General features: G+C 29.2%; 1 protein-coding gene and 1 long non-coding RNA gene across 2 annotated transcripts; one reads left to right on the forward strand and one right to left on the reverse strand.

Moving 5' to 3' along the window:
- Nucleotides 1–5745: 5745 nt before the first annotated feature.
- Nucleotides 5746–7973, forward strand: LOC140872895 (uncharacterized). The gene is made up of 4 exons (XM_073275817.1): nucleotides 5746–6317; nucleotides 6501–6580; nucleotides 7009–7158; nucleotides 7348–7973. The coding sequence occupies exons 1-4, from the start codon at nucleotides 5746–5748 to the stop codon at nucleotides 7971–7973; spliced, it is 1428 nt and encodes a 475-aa protein (XP_073131918.1).
- Nucleotides 7974–10114: 2141 nt separating this feature from the next.
- LOC140867838 (uncharacterized) lies at nucleotides 10115–10918 on the reverse strand. Its single transcript, XR_012145326.1, has 2 exons — nucleotides 10770–10918; nucleotides 10115–10336 (listed from the first exon to the last, which is right to left on the reverse strand). It is a non-coding gene; the product is annotated as an uncharacterized lncRNA (long non-coding RNA).
- Between the last annotated feature and the right edge of the window lie 6952 nt (nucleotides 10919–17870).

Genomic DNA, 17870 nt, shown 5'->3' on the forward strand with positions numbered 1-17870 from the left:
TTATTGTTATGTCTTCAATTTCATCGTTTTTAGAAATTTGAATTATCATTTTCCAGTTGCTTGAAAAATGTTCTTTTTTATGATTTTTGAAATAAAAAGTTTGGAGATCTTTTATTTTATTCCATAATTGATCTATTTGACGTAAATCTTTTAGTAAGATTATTTTATCAAATAAATTTTTAATCTCAATATCTAAAGTTAATCCAGGCATTAATAATCTTCTTTATTTAACTGCTCTGATACCAGGTTGCGGAATTCTTATGAAAATTCTTATGAATTTCTCATTCATGTTCTATGATGTTTTACAGATCTAATGAAAATTCTTATGAATTTCTCATTCATGTTCTATGATATTTTACAGATCTATGAATTTCTCATTCATGTTTTACAGATCTGATTCATTTATAATAGATAAATGTTTTTCGATTAATTTGGTTCCATTCATAGGTTATTATTACAAATTTTAGTTGATAAATTGATTCAAATATGGTTAAATCAGAAGTATTCAAACGATATTCATGAAATGTATCATATTCATGATCATCTTCTATTTCAAACCAGTTTTTTATTATTAATCTTCCATTTCTTATAAAGGATAATGACATGATTAATGTATTTTGACTATTTTTTTAAATTAAGGGCTGCATGAGATTTAGGAAGGTTATCTTGTTTGAATGAATATTGGTTTTGAGCAGAGGCCAAATCCTTGCTTTTCCTTAACGATCACTTGATCAACTGGTACTTGCTCTATGGATCTCCAGGTTTATTCTTACCATGAATCTTCAATGGTTGGCTTCCAACCTTATCCTCCTTACGCCCTGCTTGTTTAGTTATTAGCCATAAGACTTAATTTTGTTTCTGATTTTATATTTTTTTAGTTTCTGATAGTTTTCATACGTCTTGTATGAACCAGATTGTAAGAAACTTAAGAAGAGAGAGATACTCAAACTTCACTTATCCATTTACAACACAAACATCTCCTTTTATAGGCGTGGAGAAACGCATACAGTAGTAAAAATAAAGGAGGAGGGGGACCATACTACATAATGGAAAACAGCTCATTTTACATCTGAGTGGATGTCTTTCACATGTGGTGTGGTCCACGATTTTATTTGTTTTTACATTGTGTCACTTTCTGAATCACTGGTACATTCGGACCATTTTTTTATTGTTTTGTCTTCTTTGATAGCTGGTTTGTCCTCTTTGACAGATGCTTCTTCTGTCTGAATGGGTTGGCAATGTCCACATTTGTGAGTGGAAATCATTGTTCTTAGTCTTTGACATGAGATTTGTTGGGTTTCTCGGGTCATGTCAACTCTTGCTTCATAGATTGGAGCTTCGAATTGAGCTAACATGGCTTGTTCTTTCTTTTGGATTGTCTCTTTGTGTCCAGTGGTTAATAAAAATTTACTGGTTGCAAAATTTATTTTAACCTTTGAGTTTCCATCAATATTTCCTGTCTTTGAGATCATGTCAATCAATGTCTTTATTCTTATCTCAAGAAGTGTTGAGATATCCATTACTGGTTTCTCTTCATTTGATCCTTTAAATAAAAACTTGTCTTTATTTTTTCGACATTGAATGTATATCATCGGCTGATAGAATTTGTCATTTTCCCAATCTGGAAGGGTTGAATGAATACTTAATGTTAACACTGGTTCGTCCTTGAATACTGCTTTCTTGAACTGGATAATACTATTTCTCAGTTGATATGGAAATAGTTCTATCTCTTGATTGTTGGGACTGACTTCTAATCCGCTTAATAATCCATTTGAAAAGAATCTTGCGACTTCATGCGCTGGAGCACCTTTTAGTGTTCTTGCTCTTGATATGCTCTATGTGTCACAAGTTTGTAGCCAAGATTCTGCAGATGGTTTGGCTATTCTCAAATAGTTTAGTGTTTCAAAGAATTCAGTTTTGAGTTTTTCTGGAAAATTTGTTCTTTCAAAAATTGGTTTTTGTGGTCGCAGATTGACCATCTTTCTTTCTCTTGTTTCAAGGGCGCTTTTAAATGTTCTTTCTTCTTTTTCATTTTTCTCGGTGTTGGCTGTGACCACCGGTTCTTTCTTTTTTTCTTTTTCTTTTCCTTTTTCTTTGTTATCAGTGTTGGCTGTGACCACTGATTGTTTTTCATTCATCTCCATTATTTTGTCAAATGGAGTTGCTAACTTGATTGGTGTTCTTGGTAAGGATGATGATGACGAGGTTGTCATCTTTTCTTTTATCCTCTGAATTTTTCCATTTATATTCTTTTTTCTTTGTTGAAGAATCTGAATTTCTTCATCTATGTCAATCAATTGTTCTTTTAATTGATCTAATTGCTCCATCCTGCACAAGAAACATATATATATATATATATATATATATATAAAATGGTTAGAAATTTAACTCTTTATCGTGAGTAATTCGGATAGTTTTATTATGCGTATCATTGCATTTATGAATTCTTTTGCAAGAATTGAACCAATCTTCATGAGATTGATTATTTTACTCATAGAGTAATTCATGTTTCTGAATATAAATCTCATTTCATCAATTTATATTCCCCATGCTTTCTAAGGCATGTTCGGATGACTTGAAGTCATAAAATAATTTATGTTTTTGAATATAAATCTCATTTCATCAATTTATATTCCTCATGCTTTCTAAGGCATGTTCGGATGACTCACAGTCATTTTCTGGATCACTTAGGATCTCTTTTGTTATTCTGGTACTACGGATAGTATAATTTGGATGAAGTTCTCTAGTTAATGCGTCAGGTAATGAATTGTCCGTTCCTTTGACATGCTGGATCTCGAACTGATAATGGTTCAATTCCAATTGCCATCTAATTAACCTTGCTGCATTTCTCCCTGCATTTCTTGATATTTTTCTTGTCTTGAAATATGTTAAATTCATATTATCCGTTCTTACTAAAAACGGTTTAGAAATAAGATAAATCTCATAATTTCTAATTGTACATATTAAAGCTAATAATTCTTTTTCATTTGAATGATAATTTAGTTGTGCACCTTGAAAAGTTCCTGATGTATAATTACATAATTCTTCATTATTCCTAGTAGCTGTTTTAGTAAGTTCTTCTAAATTTCTTTCTCCTGTATAAGCTTTTAAACATTTCCCCAGTATTCATCTGAGGCGTCTGTTTCAATTATTATTATGTCTTTATTTGAAGGAAAATATAATTCGGAAATATTACTAATTATCTTCTTTTTAATAGTGTCAATATAATTAGTATCTTCTTTAGACTATTTTCACTTATAGTCTTGTTTAAGTTTTATCTGAAGAGGTTTTCTGATTTCTGCAAGTTTCTTAATGTAATTTCCAGAATAAGTTAATAATCCTAAAAATCTTCTTAATTGATCTTTATCCTTGATTTCACTAGGAAAATCGTGAATTTTCTTAAGTATATGCTGTTGTAAACAATGTTTTCCATCTTCTATTTGTAATCCTAAATAATTTATTTTTGTTTTAAACAATTGTGCTTTCTTTTCAGAAAGTATAATTCCATCTTTATGACAAATATCTAATACTATCATGAGGTCTTTATAATGTTGATCTAGTGTTTTTGAATAAATTAATATGTCATCTATATAAACACAACAAAAATCTACATATGATTTAAAAGATTCATCCATATATCTTTGAAAGATACCTGGTGCTTGTTTAAGTTCGAAAGGTAATACAGTCCATTGATACTGTCCTTTTGGACAACTGAATGATGTAAGTAATTGTGTTTGTGGTTCTAGCTGAATTTGTCAGAATCCTGATTTACAATCTAAATTGGAGAAATATTTCATTCCTTCTATATAAGATAGTAAATCATTCTTGTTTGGGATGTAATATCCATCCATAATTGTTGCATTATTCATTTTTTGATAATCAATTACCATTCTTTTCTTATCAGTGTCTTTCTTACTGACATAAAAGGCTGGTGAAGAGTGTGGACTCTTGCTTGGGATGATTATCTTAAGTTTTAGTAATTCTTGAACCTCTTTTTCGAATATTTTTACATCATCCATGTTGCATCTTCTTGGTGCTTCACGGATTGTGATATTAGGGTCTTTAAGTTTTATTGAAGAAATGAATTGTTTTCTTTTCTTAATTTTGTCCTGAGGATTTTCAGAACAAATATCATGAAATTTCTTCATGATTTTTTTTTCATGATTAATTGTTAAAATATTTTTTATTTTTAGTTCTATTGGATTTGTATTTTGTTTATGAAAATTCTTTGTAAATCCTTCATTTCCTACACGAAATGCTGTTCGTATTTTAGGAATATAAATCATTGATGATCCTTTGTTTAAAGTTATGTGATTTTCAAATTGTGTAAAAGGAAGATATTCTCTTAAAAAGTTATTTCCTATTATAATGTCCATTCCTGATTCTATTTGGTATATAATGGGTATTACAAATTTTGTTTCCTCAATTTCTATTTTTAGTTTTTCTGCTACTGTATCAAGCATGATTATTGATCCATCTCCTATTCGAACTTTTTATCCTTTATCATATTTCTTCCAATAATGATTTGGAAGTATATGTTTGCTTCTTAAACACATACTTGCTCCTGTATCAACATAAGCATGTATATGATATGGTTTATGTTCTTTGATTTTAATTTGAATTTTTATATATATACTATTTAGATTGGTTTTGTTTTTATCCATTCTCTCATATATTTTTTTTAAAGAATTTTAAGAGATAAGGGTATAATTGGTATTTATAAACAAAAGTTTCTCTCTCCAGGGAGTTGAAAGTAAGTTTTATTTATGTAGGGATTTATAAATAAGTTAGAAATTGGTTTAGGAAGTGATTGGCAATTAACCCTTATTTCATCCTTTGCAACAACTGACTAATAAAAAACTAAAAAATAATTAAACCAACAACATTGTTAGTATGTTGCTTGCGCAATTAACAAATTGATCCAATTAATGTCCTTATGTCTGTTATGAATTACATATAATTAAATTTACTTACAACTATATAAAACTATTTAATAGTTTCTTTATTCTAATGGTATGTTATTGTTATCTTTTTATTATTATAGGTGTCAGTAAAGAAAGTAACAAAATGGTCTCATGCCGAAAATACTATTGTTATAAGTTACAAATAAGAGATCATTTGACATCAGTTCTTCTATATGCGGCTAGATTGTTCCAACAGTACACAGTTGATATGTATATAAAGCTTGAAACAACTAGGTTGGACTATTATAGAAGAAATCAGGCTGAGATGAGAGCTGAGTTTTATCAAGTTACAGTAGGCAGCGATATTAGCGGAGAAACTAGAGGTAGTGAAGTTGGGCAAAGAATTGTACTACCTGCATCTTTCATTGGAGGTCCAAGGGATATGCGACGTAGATACCTTGATGCAATGGCATTAGTTAGAACATTTGGTAAACCAGATCTCTTCATTACATTGACTTGTAATTCAGAATGAAAAGAGATAAAGGATAATCTTAAAGATGGGCAACAACCTTAGAATAGGCCAGACTTAACGTCAAGGGTTTTCGAGCAAAATTACAAGATTTGAAAAATCAAATAATCAAAAAAGAAATATTTGGAAAAGTCGCTGCATATGTCTACGTAATTGAGTTTCAAAAAAGAGGATTGCCTCATGTTCACATGCTGGTCATTCTAAAATCCACCTACAAATAAATACTCCTGATCAGTTTGATTATTACGTATCTGCAAAAATCCCTGACAAAGAAACACATCCTCAGCGTTATATGATTTGGTTCTAGTACATATGATTCATGGTCCTTGTGGAGATATAAACAAAAGAAATTCTTGCATGGTTAATGGACAATGTAAAAGCCATTATCCAAGGCAATTCTGTGAAACTACGACACAAGAAAAAGATGGGTATCCGATATATAGAAGAAAAAATGATGGCAAAACTATAGATGTGAGAAGAGCGAAGCTTAATAACCAATGGGTGGTTCCTCATAATCCTTACCTTCTACTAAGGTACGACTGTCACATTACTATAGAAGTTTGCTCTGGATTAACAGCCGTGAAATACCTATACAAATATATTTATAAGGGGCATGATAAAGTGGCGGTGCATATTGCTCATGATGATGGAGACAACATAATAGATGAGATTAAAAACTTCCAGGATGCAAGATGGGTGTCAGCACAAGAAGCTCTTTGGAGGATATTTGAGTTTGACCTCAATGAGATTTCCCCAGCAGTGATTAATTTACCACTACACTTGCCAAATAAACAATGTGTCACATTTTGGAAGAATCAAAATCTGAAAAATGTTCTACAGTGGGATCATGCCTCCAAAACAATGCTAACGGAATTTTTTCACATGTGTGCAACAAATGATAAATCAAAAGCTCTTTTATATTGTGAATTTCCAGAATATTATGTGTGGGATAGAAAAAACAAATTTTGGCAAGAAAGAAAAAAAAGGAAGGCCATTGGTCGTGTAAATGGAGCTAATCCCGTTGAAGGTGAAAGATATTATTTAAGACTACTAATTAATCATGTTAGAGGCCCATCTTCATTTGACAATTTGTTAACAGTTGATGGAAAGATCTGCTTAACTTTCAAAGAGGCTGCACAAAGAAGAGGTCTGCTTGAATCAAACAAAAGCATTTTTGAGTGTTTAAATGAGGCCGTGAGTTTCCAAATGCCACAAACATTAAGAAGGTTGTTTGCAACAATTTTGGTCTATTGTGAGCCAGTAGATGTCAGAAAACTCTGGGAAACTTACTTTGAACCAATGTCCGAAAATTTCAAGCAAAAATTCTCTACATGCAGTGGATTATTGACAACAAAAACACTACAAAGCCTTAGTATACTTCTTGAAAGTATGGGTAAAAGTATTGGATTTTATGACCTTTCGAAAATAACATTCCAATTGATGAACCAAGTGACATAATCCCAAGAGAAATTAGTGATGAGTTGGCCATTCACATTCCACCTGAAGATTATTTGGCGCAATCAAACTTGAATACTGCACAACATAAGGCATTCTGTGCAATAATTGATTGTTTAGATGCAAAAAAAGATGGATTATTCTTTGTTGATGGACCTGAAGGAACCGGAAAAACTTATTTATATTGTGCTCTGTTGGCCAATGTGAGATCAAGAAAAATGATAGCACTTGCTACAGCAACTTCAGGAGTTGCAGCATCTATATTATCAGGTGGTCGAACAGCCCATTCACGATTTAAAATTCCTATTGATCTGCATGATAAAAGTTATTGTACGATATCAAAACAAAGTGGGCTTGCTGAGTTATGTAGACAAACACATGTGATCATATGGGATGAGGCACCAATGGCAAAACATTTTGCAATTGAAGCGGTTGACTGAACTTTACAAGACATAACAGGAATCCAAAAACCGTTTGGTGGAAAAGTGGTCGTTCTTGGAGGTGATTTCATGCAAGTTTTACCAGTTGTTCTTAAAGCATCTGTTCAAGAAACTATTAATGCAAGTTTGGTGAAATCGTATTTATACAAAAAGATGTATCATCTTACTCTATCAAAAAACATGCGAGCAAGGTCAAATCCTTTGTTTAGTGATTTCTTTCTTCGAGTTGGCAATGGTACCGAATGTTTGGACGCAGATGGCAATATCCAGATTCCTGATAATATGGTTATCAAATATGATGAGGATGATGATGAAGATTTCTCTGAACAAAAGCTCATTGATCATATTTTCCCAAATCTAGAGAAACATTTCCAATCGGCAGATTACATGACAAATAGAGCTATACTTGCATCAAAAAATGAGTATGTTGATAAGTTAAATGAGAAAATAATTCGAGTATTCCCCGATGAGGCCAGAAAATTCACAAGTTTTGATGAAGCAGTTGATGACACTCAGAATATTTATCCTTCGGAATTTCTAAACTCATTAACTCCTAATGGCATGCCTCCTTATCGCTTGGTTTTGAAAAAAAAATTGTACAGTTATGTTGTTGAGGAATCTAGATCCATCAGATGGCTTATGTAATGGGACGAGAATGGTATGTCGAGACTTCCAAAATAATGTCATCCACGCAAAAATCAGAGTTGGTCTTCATACTGGAAAACATGTTTTCATTCCAAGAATACCATTATCCCCTGCAGAAAATGAAGCATATCCTTTTCAATTTAGAATAAAGCAATTTTCAATTCGATTGTGTTTTGCAATGACGATTAACAAGGCACAAGGACAAACTATATCATTCATTGGTGTATATTTACCACAACATGTATTCTCACATGGTCAATTATATGTTGCACTATCTCGAGGTACTTCAATGACCAACACGAAAGTTTTAATTAAACCGAGCACAAATAAAAACATTGGTGACACATGGACGAAAAATGTGGTGTATCACGAAGTTCTTGCTCGAGGTAAGTACATTATGTTTTTTTTCTAATTAATATGAAAATCTGCATTTCTTTTTCAAGTGATGTTGTTCGAATATAGTTACTTCAAATAATTGACTCACTTATAAAAATATATATGCTTGCATCTCATTTGAATACACAACCTTTTGATTTTTCACTATGCAGAAACAAAGGAGAGGTCTCAAAATTATGTCACATCTTGAACTTCAACAAAATCTACAAGGTAAAATTATTAAATTATTTTGTTATTGTTTCATTTCAAATATACAAAAGGAAAATATAGCTCATTTTTATAAAAAAAAAAATTATCGGCATTTTATTTTTAAATTACCAATATATCTTATCATTTTATATATTAATAACAATCTATATAGTGGGTCTGGCCAAACGCGAAGACCCACCCGGACCTATTTGTGAACACATTTGGGCGAGTCTATATTCATCTCTCCGGGGCAGGTTTAATACAAGGCTAAGTTTAGACCCGGTCCATTATCATCCTTTTATTGAAATGTTGTCGTTCTTTAAATAAAATATATTTTATAATAATTGGTAATATATATACTATTTGAAAAAAAACTATTACATGTTTAGTTATGAAATCAATATAATATTTAACATTGCAACTAATAAAAAAAAATTGCAATATTTTCGAACAATATAACCCCCGAGTTTCAATATTTTTATCATTTATGGTCATCATTATTTTATATCTACATTAACCGCTTGGTTCGTGTGATGAGATGAAAGAATGATGTATTATCCTAGTGATTAAAAGAGAGAATATATTGATGTGTTATATGATGAGATAAATTATACTTTGTTTGATTTGTTGGGATTGAAATCATAATTTAATATTAAATTAATGTCCATTACCAAAAATACCCTTTGCAATTGGGAGAGAAGGACGCAAAAGTTAGTCAGCATCATTCACGCATATCCACAACCCCAGCTGCATCTTCCTATCTACCACCATCAACAATTATCTTCCTCTCGTAAAAATCACTCTGATTAATTTAGAACAAAATCCGATGAGTTTATTTTTCGATCTGCAAAATATTTTAGGGTTTGCATTTTTTAGATTTGTCCGCCCCTGCTTCATATTTTTTATTCATCCTCATTTTCAGGTTTAAAATGTTTTAGCTTCGGACTCATCTGAAAAAAATTCAAACTTCAGCGTTCTTATCATTACCTTCCTCAAATCTGCAGGTAATGTGTTTGATTTTTCATTTTTTCGTTTTTTACATAATATTTTATGAGTTTTGGGTTACGACTGTGCGTTCATCAAGATCAATATGGTTTATCGAAATTTGCATTCATCTTTGAATGTCGTTAATATTTTTTAAATTCATGGCAAATTTTCATAAAATTACAAGATTTAGAAGTGCATAATATTGCTTAAGGAATATTGTGTTACACCATTCTCAGTAAACAAACAATTTCTGACAGTGTAAAGTATATATTTTGTTAACACTTTGACGAATCTTTGATTGTTATGTTAGTGATGAAAGCTTTATTTGTGGTCAAGGTTGCAGCAAGAACCAAGATTTGTAGTTAAAAATTGGAGATAAACAGATGGTTCTTAATGATAACATGAGTTGTGTTCAATTTATTCCCACCGTCTATGTGGTTTTTTTTTCATATTATTTTTTCACGCAAAATATAATTTTCTTGATTGGATAAAACTCATAGTTCCTCTATTATATTTTAATGTCTCTAAGTAACCTACTTTTATCGTAAATTAACAAGACACTCGACATCTCCTACGTCAATTATCCTTTGTAAATAGCTTATTCTAGCATTTATCTTTTCAGGCTCGCTTTGTCGTACACATCTTCTACGCTTCCTAAATTTTTTTTTGAAATAAACTTCATATAGAAACGTGTTACAATGGTCAGAAACACAAAAGAAGAAATAAGAATTTGTTGAAGCACTAACAACTCTTGCACATGTCCATCTCCTTCAGCCATGAAAAAGATAACACTGTCATATCATAAAAGGAAAAGCATAGATTTTAGGCATAACAATCAATGGCAGTACCTCAAACGACATGACCAATGTACAAATTTATTTTTTAAATACACAAAATGCATGAAGCAATGTTCCGGAAATTAACAATTAAGCAGGCACATAAGCAAATAGATATGTTATATAAAACTAGTCCAAGATTCCTCATTATGCCCTAAAATATTCACTCAAACACATCACAAAGAAGCCACAAATGAACCATAGCAATTTTTAACTGGTTAAACAAAAACTAAAAACCCACAATGTAAGTGCTACATAAAATAAAATCGGGGTAAGCATTTATTGTAGAATATGCACATTTTTTTGGGTTGTTATCTATCATTTTAAGTTCAAAAAAGAAGGAAAAAAAATTAAAAATGTAATATTTGAGACGAACAGATAATAAAACCTCGGATCTTTGATAATTTCTTTGAATATCACCAAGATTAGCAGAGGGAAGTAGATTGGCTTGGCTTATTTTGTAACAACTTCAGAAATCCACAGCTTCGATGCTTTAAACTACCTCGCGCCTTGCTATTATTTGAAGTTTCTTCACCGTAATCGCCATACTCGCATCCCTTACATGAAGTTAAATCTGTGAGGTAGGGTTTTGTTCAATTATTTGGGGGCAATTAAGTAAAATACATACCTTATCTGAAGAACTGTAGCATTCATGAGAAGTCATCTCGGTTGGAACTTGGGTTGTCTTATGCATAGAATACAGTGTTTTCAGACGGGCCCTTAGATAAGTCAAAGTGGTCTTAAAAATGAAAGGAACGGAAGATGAGAGATGATGTATCATCCGGTCCAATACTCATCTATTGAGACAAACGGTCCCTTGAGCAGCCCATAACAATTTTGTCTCCATGCTTTTGGAGATGTGGTATGATTCAAATCAACAGCTTTTCTTTTCTTCCTATTTTCTATAACTTTATAAATATAATCTCGATGCTCTTGAACTGAGAGTTTCTTATATTTTTTCCTCAAACTATCTGAGTTTTGCTTCCTGACCTCATCTTTAAATGATATGACTTAAGTTCAGTGAACTATCATAGAATATAAGAATAGGTTGTATTAAAAAAAATATAATTGTAAATATAGTTTTCCTTCGTACCGCACTTCATGGTCAACTTGAAGTTGGGTCTCTAATGTAGTGTGTATTCAAAACAACATACTGAAATTGGAAGAATATGAATAAGACAAATGGTAAGAACCGTGAAAAAATATGAATTATCGTACTAACTATTAAAAGAAATCTATATCTATCTATATCTATATCTATACCTATCTATAAGTGTGAATAAAAGGTCAAAGTTTTACAATTGTGAAATAACAACTTTGTCCTTTTATTTACACTATAAGCAAAAACATATAAAAATATATAGGGTTATGAAAGTAAAAAACAACATTTTAGTTAGGGCATAAACGTAAATCAATATTTATATTATATGTAAAATTGATTATAATGATAAGGTTAAAATTGACAAAGTGTGTGCATATTAGATAAGGATTCAGTTTTCAAAAAAATTGAAATACCAAAATACTTTAGTGTGAATAAAAGGTCAAAGTTTTACAATTGTGAAATAACAACTTTGTCCTTTTATTTTCACTATAAGCAAAAATCTATACCTATTTAAAAGTGTGAATAAAAGGTCAAAGTTTCACAATTGTGAAATAACAACTTTGTCCTTTTATTTACACTATAAGCAAAAACATATAAAAATATATAGGGTTATGAAAGTAAAAAAAACAACATTTTAGTAAGGGCATAAACGTAAATCAATATTTATATTATATGTAAAATTGATTATTATGATAAGGTTAAAATTGACAAAGTGTGTGCATATTAGATAAGGATTCAGTTTCCAAAAAAATTAAAATACCAAAATATTTTAGTGTGAATAAAAGGTCAAAGTTTTACAATTGTGAAATAACAACTTTATCCTTTTATTTACACTATAAGCAAAAACATATAAAAATATATAGGGTTATGAAAGTAAAAAACAACATTTTAGTTAGGGCATAAACGTAAATTAATATTTATATTATATGTAAAATTGATTATTATGATAAGGTTAAAATTGACAAAGTGTGTGCATATTAGATAAGGATTCAGTTTTCAAAAAAATTGAAATACCAAAATACTTTATTTTATATTTTCTTGTCTATACCTATTTAAAAATGTGAATAAAAGGTCAAAGTTTTACAATTGTGAAATAACAACTTTGTCCTTTTACTTACACTATAAGCAAAACTATATAAAAATATATAGGGTTATGAAAGTAAAAAAAAATATTTTAGTTAGGGCATAAACGTAAATCAATATTTATATTATATGTAAAATTGATTATTATGATAAGGTTAAAATTGACAAAGTGTGTGCATATTAGATAAGGATTCAGTTTTCAAAAAAATTAAAATACCAAAATACTTTATTTTCTATTTTCTTGTAGATAAATGATAAGATCAATCAAAATATTTTATTTTTTATTTTCTTGTAGATAAAGTGAATATATTTTTACACAAATATTTTTAAAAAAATTCAACAAAATTCTTAATTAAATATTAAGAGATTGAAACACCGGATATTTGATTTTTATTTGTTTGTAGACTGGATAACATATTTTTTAAAAATAATCTTATATATTTTAATTTGTGTAAGGACCTATTGAGATAAATAATTATATCATTAGTTCATATTTAAATATAAAAAATATTATATTTTTAAAGTTTTTAATATATATATATATATACATATGTTAATTAAATTACACACTCATGTTAAAATAAATCAATTCAAGTAGAGTCAAATTTTAATCTAAAATAATAAATAAAAAATACACCAACACACACGTATCATATATATAAAAGTTGAAATTTAAAAAAAATAAACTAATTTTCCTCCTCATAAAAGCTAAAACCATTAAAAAAATTATGAGATAGTCTTACAATTAATAAAGGAATATTAAATACACCAAAATAAATAAGAATATGCATTTACTCTCAAAATAGAAAAAAAAAGGTTGAAATAAAAGATGAAATGTAAACGTTTTTAACTAATGACATTGAAAATTCAATCAAAAATTTCGGCAACGAAAACATTATAAGCAATAGGAGATAATCAGATTTTGAAAAAACAATAAATTAAAAAAAAAAAGAGGATGTCCAACAATTACATCAATCATTAACGATATTGACATACACGTAATAGAAGACGATACATACCCGAATATAGTTGGGAACGATGAAATTATTGTTATTCTTGTAACTAAAAATTTTTCGTAATAAAAAAAAGTATGTCCAACGAAAAAATAAAATAATAACGATAGTAAAATGTAAATGATTGATAGAAAAAAACATCATCACAAAAATTCTATTAATATGATGTGTATATTGATTCTTTAATAGAGAAATAAAAAACGGATGGTAAATGAAAAAAAAAAAGTGAGAGAAAAAATTTCAAAATATAAAAGGAAAAAATAATTGTGCAATAATTTAAATTGAAGTTTAGAATATATTATCTATATTACATTTGTTTTTCATAAATCAATAGTCACAAAATAAATAATCAACACATAAGATAAGAAATTATAAAATAAATATTTAATAAAATTAACTTATCTCACTTATTAACAAATACAGAATAAATAATATTGCTTGAAAACATACATACATGAGTTAGAAAATAAGACGAATTCAAAGAAACAAACCATAATTGCACAAGAATAAAAAAAATAGAAAACACTAGCTGTAATGATTGCATAGGTTTCAATATCAATGTTGTGACAAAGTAAAAGTACATTAAATACTATATTTATAATCTTACATGAGTTATTGATAATGTCTTATTCTAAACTGTTAATGTAGATATAAAATAATGATGACCATAAATGAAAAAATTATTGAAACTCGGGGGTTACATTGTTCGAAAATATTGTAAATTTTTTTATTAGTTGCAGTGTTAAAGATTATATTGATTTCATAACTAAACATGTAATAGTTTTTCTTTCAAATAGTATATATATTACCAATTATTATAAAATATACTTTATTTAAAGAACGAAAACACTTAAATAAAGAGATGATAATGGACCGGTTCTAAACTTAGCCTTGTATTAATCCTGTGAAAGAGAGACAAGTTTAGACTTGCCCGAACGTGTTCACAAATAGGTCCGCGTGGATCTTCGCGTTTGGCCACACCCACCATAGAAATTGCTATTAATAAATATGATAAGAATATTGATTTTTTCATTGAGAAAAAAGAATGCATGATACATGAAAAAAAATCGTGAAATAGATAAAAATTCAACATATAGAGGAAAAATATTTATTAATAATTTAAATTAAGATTTAGAATGCATTATATATGTTATTGTTATTGTTATTATTATTATTTTTATTTTTATTAATATTATTATTATTATTATTATTATTATTATTATTACATAAATCAATACTCATAAAAATAGTAATTAACACATAAATTAGAACATACAAAATAAATATTTTATTTAATTTAATTAACATATCTCACTTATTAGAAAATAAATAATAAATCATATCGATTCAGAGCATCCATACATAAGAAAGAAAATAAAACAAATGTACGTTACCAAACATATCATACTTGCTCAATATTAATCAACCAAATGATGAGAACTCGAGTTAATAATTGATTCTTTCACAAAGAAATATATAAAAAACTAATGGTAAATGGAAAAAAAAAAAACTAAGAGAAAAAAATTCAAAATATAAAAGGAAAAATAATTGCGCAATAATTTAAATTAAGGTTTAGAATGCATTATCTATATTACATTTGTTTTTCATAAATCAATAGTCACAAAATAAATAATCAACACTAAAGATAAGAAATTACAAAATAAATATTTAATTTAATTAACTTATCTCACTTATTAACAAATACAGAATAAATAATATGGTTTGATTAAAGCATACATACATGAGTTAGAAAATAAGACGAATTCAAGATACGAAACAAAGCATAATTTCTTAAGATTAATCAAGAAAACAATAGAAAGCACTAACTGTAATAATTTTATATGTTTCAATATCAACATTGTGACAAGGCAAAACTACATTAAATACTATATTTATAAACTTACATGAGTTATATATTGATAATGTCTTATTCTAAACTGTTAATGTAGATATAAAATAATGATGATCATAAATGATAAAAATATTGAAACTCGGGGGGTTATATTGTTCGAAAATATTGCAAATTTTTTTTATTAGTTGCAATTTTAAATATTATATTGATTCCATAACTAAACATGTAACAGTTTTTCTTTCAAATAGGATGATAATGGACCGGGTCTAAACTTAGCCTTGTATTAAACCTGCCCCAAAGAGACGAGTTTAGACTCGCCCAAACGTGTTCACAAACAGATCCGGGTGGGTCTTCGCGTTTGGCCAGACCCACTATATAAATTGCTATTAATAAAGATGATAAGAATATTGAATTTTTCATAGAGAAAAAATAATACATGATAAATAAAAGAAAAAAACGTGAAAGAGATAAAAATTCAACATATATTGTAAAATATATTTATTAATAATTTAAATTAATGTTTAGAATACATTATATATGTTATTATTATTATTTTTATTTTTATTATTATTATTATTATTATTATTATTATTATTATTATTGCAAAAAAAATACTTGTAAAACAAGTAATTAACACATTAAATATTTAAATTAGAACATAACAAAATGAATATTTTATTTAATTTTATTAACATATCTCACTTATTATCAAATACATAATAAATCATATCGATTCAGAGCATACATACATAAGAAAAAAAAAATAAAACAAATGCATGGTACCAAACATGTCATACTTGCTCAATATTAATCAATCAAATGATGGAAACTCGAGTTAATAATTGCATAAGAATCAATATAAATATTGTGCCAAAATAAAACTATATTAAATATTATATCTATAGGCTAACATGAGTTATTGATAATGTATTATTTTAAATTGTTAATATATATAGCTATAGAATAGCGATGACTGTAAGTGATGAACATTAAAACTGTAAGTTTTTGGTAAAGTGACAAGCGATCGGTCCTACAATTGGTATCAGAGCTAAGGTCATGAGTTCGATTCTCATTGATTACAAGGAGTGCAAAGAAGATTGTTGAATGCAATAATTATCCTTGCTGGGTAAAACAAATCAAAACATGACGCTTGGCTGCTGTGCGGTTTAAAAGATTTGAGTTGCACTATTACCGTCAGTTATAACTTTTGATAAAGCAACAAGTGATCGGTCCTATATATTGTTACAAATAATTAAAAAAATCTTCTTTATTTATAGGATAACATCACTTCAATATACTACAAGATTTTTGTGACGACCCGGTTCTTAATCTCAATTAATACAACAACATTCAATAGTCAAGGCTAAGTATCAAAAGCCTAAACCAAACAAAAAAATTTTTTTTTTTTTTATAAATGGCCTGCGCGCGCGGGGTTCCCTCGCGCGTGCGCAGTTCAATGGGGCAGAGCCCCCTTGGGCTTGGCCTGCGCGCGCGCGAGCAAGGGCTCGCCCGTGCGCAGGCCAAACGGCCAGAAACTTCTTGCACACACACAACTGTTGTCAAAGCTATTCAATGTCCATTATATCAGCTCTACTAAGGGTAATAACCATCAAGAAAGTTCCAAGAGGTATTAACAAGGCAATAACATAAAATACAACATGTCATTGCAAAGGAAATACATCAACATCAAGTGTTATACAAACAAGGATAGTATCCCTTCTAGATACAAGTTCAAGTCTCAAAACTAAACTACTCCAACTCTAACATAGGATCAACTTATATTGTAAAGTAGACAAGATTCAAGTCTAACAACTATACAACATAACTCTTGATATTATCAAACAAGTGACAGCAACTCAACATCTATACCGGATCATCACGCTAATCCCTCATTCTCTGTTCTTCAAGTTCGCTTCTGCCCTGTTCCACTCCCGCCTATTGCCATGACACATACAACACAACAATAGCCGGATAACCCGGTGAGAAACATATTTTCCCAGTAAAAGCAATAACATGCATATCAAATTATATATATCAAACTCATGATATAAAATAAAATACAATGCATGCTTTAAAACAGGGTTCGCTAAAAAATTTTATCATTTCATCGGTTGGGATCCCGAGAAGAAGATATCGTAACTAAACCACCGACTCTCCCGATCGAGGTGGGGCTACTTATCTTGCTTCTCTAGACTTTGAAGCCATTATATATGCAATTCAGACGCTAGGCTAAGTCAACCACCCAGGCCATACATATATAATCCCTCAAATTGTCTAATTGAACGTTTTCGTTCATTTAAAAATCAAGGAATTGGTTTTTCAATATGAATGCAACATATAACATCAATATAGCATCCATTAATATCATAAACTCATTCCACAAGTCATACAAAAGCAAGTAATCAATTAAGTATGTGATTTAGGGAACTTGATACAAAC

Source organism: Henckelia pumila, chromosome 1 (genome assembly GCF_033568475.1).
Source record: "Henckelia pumila isolate YLH828 chromosome 1, ASM3356847v2, whole genome shotgun sequence".
Classification (NCBI taxonomy): domain Eukaryota; kingdom Viridiplantae; phylum Streptophyta; class Magnoliopsida; order Lamiales; family Gesneriaceae; genus Henckelia; species Henckelia pumila.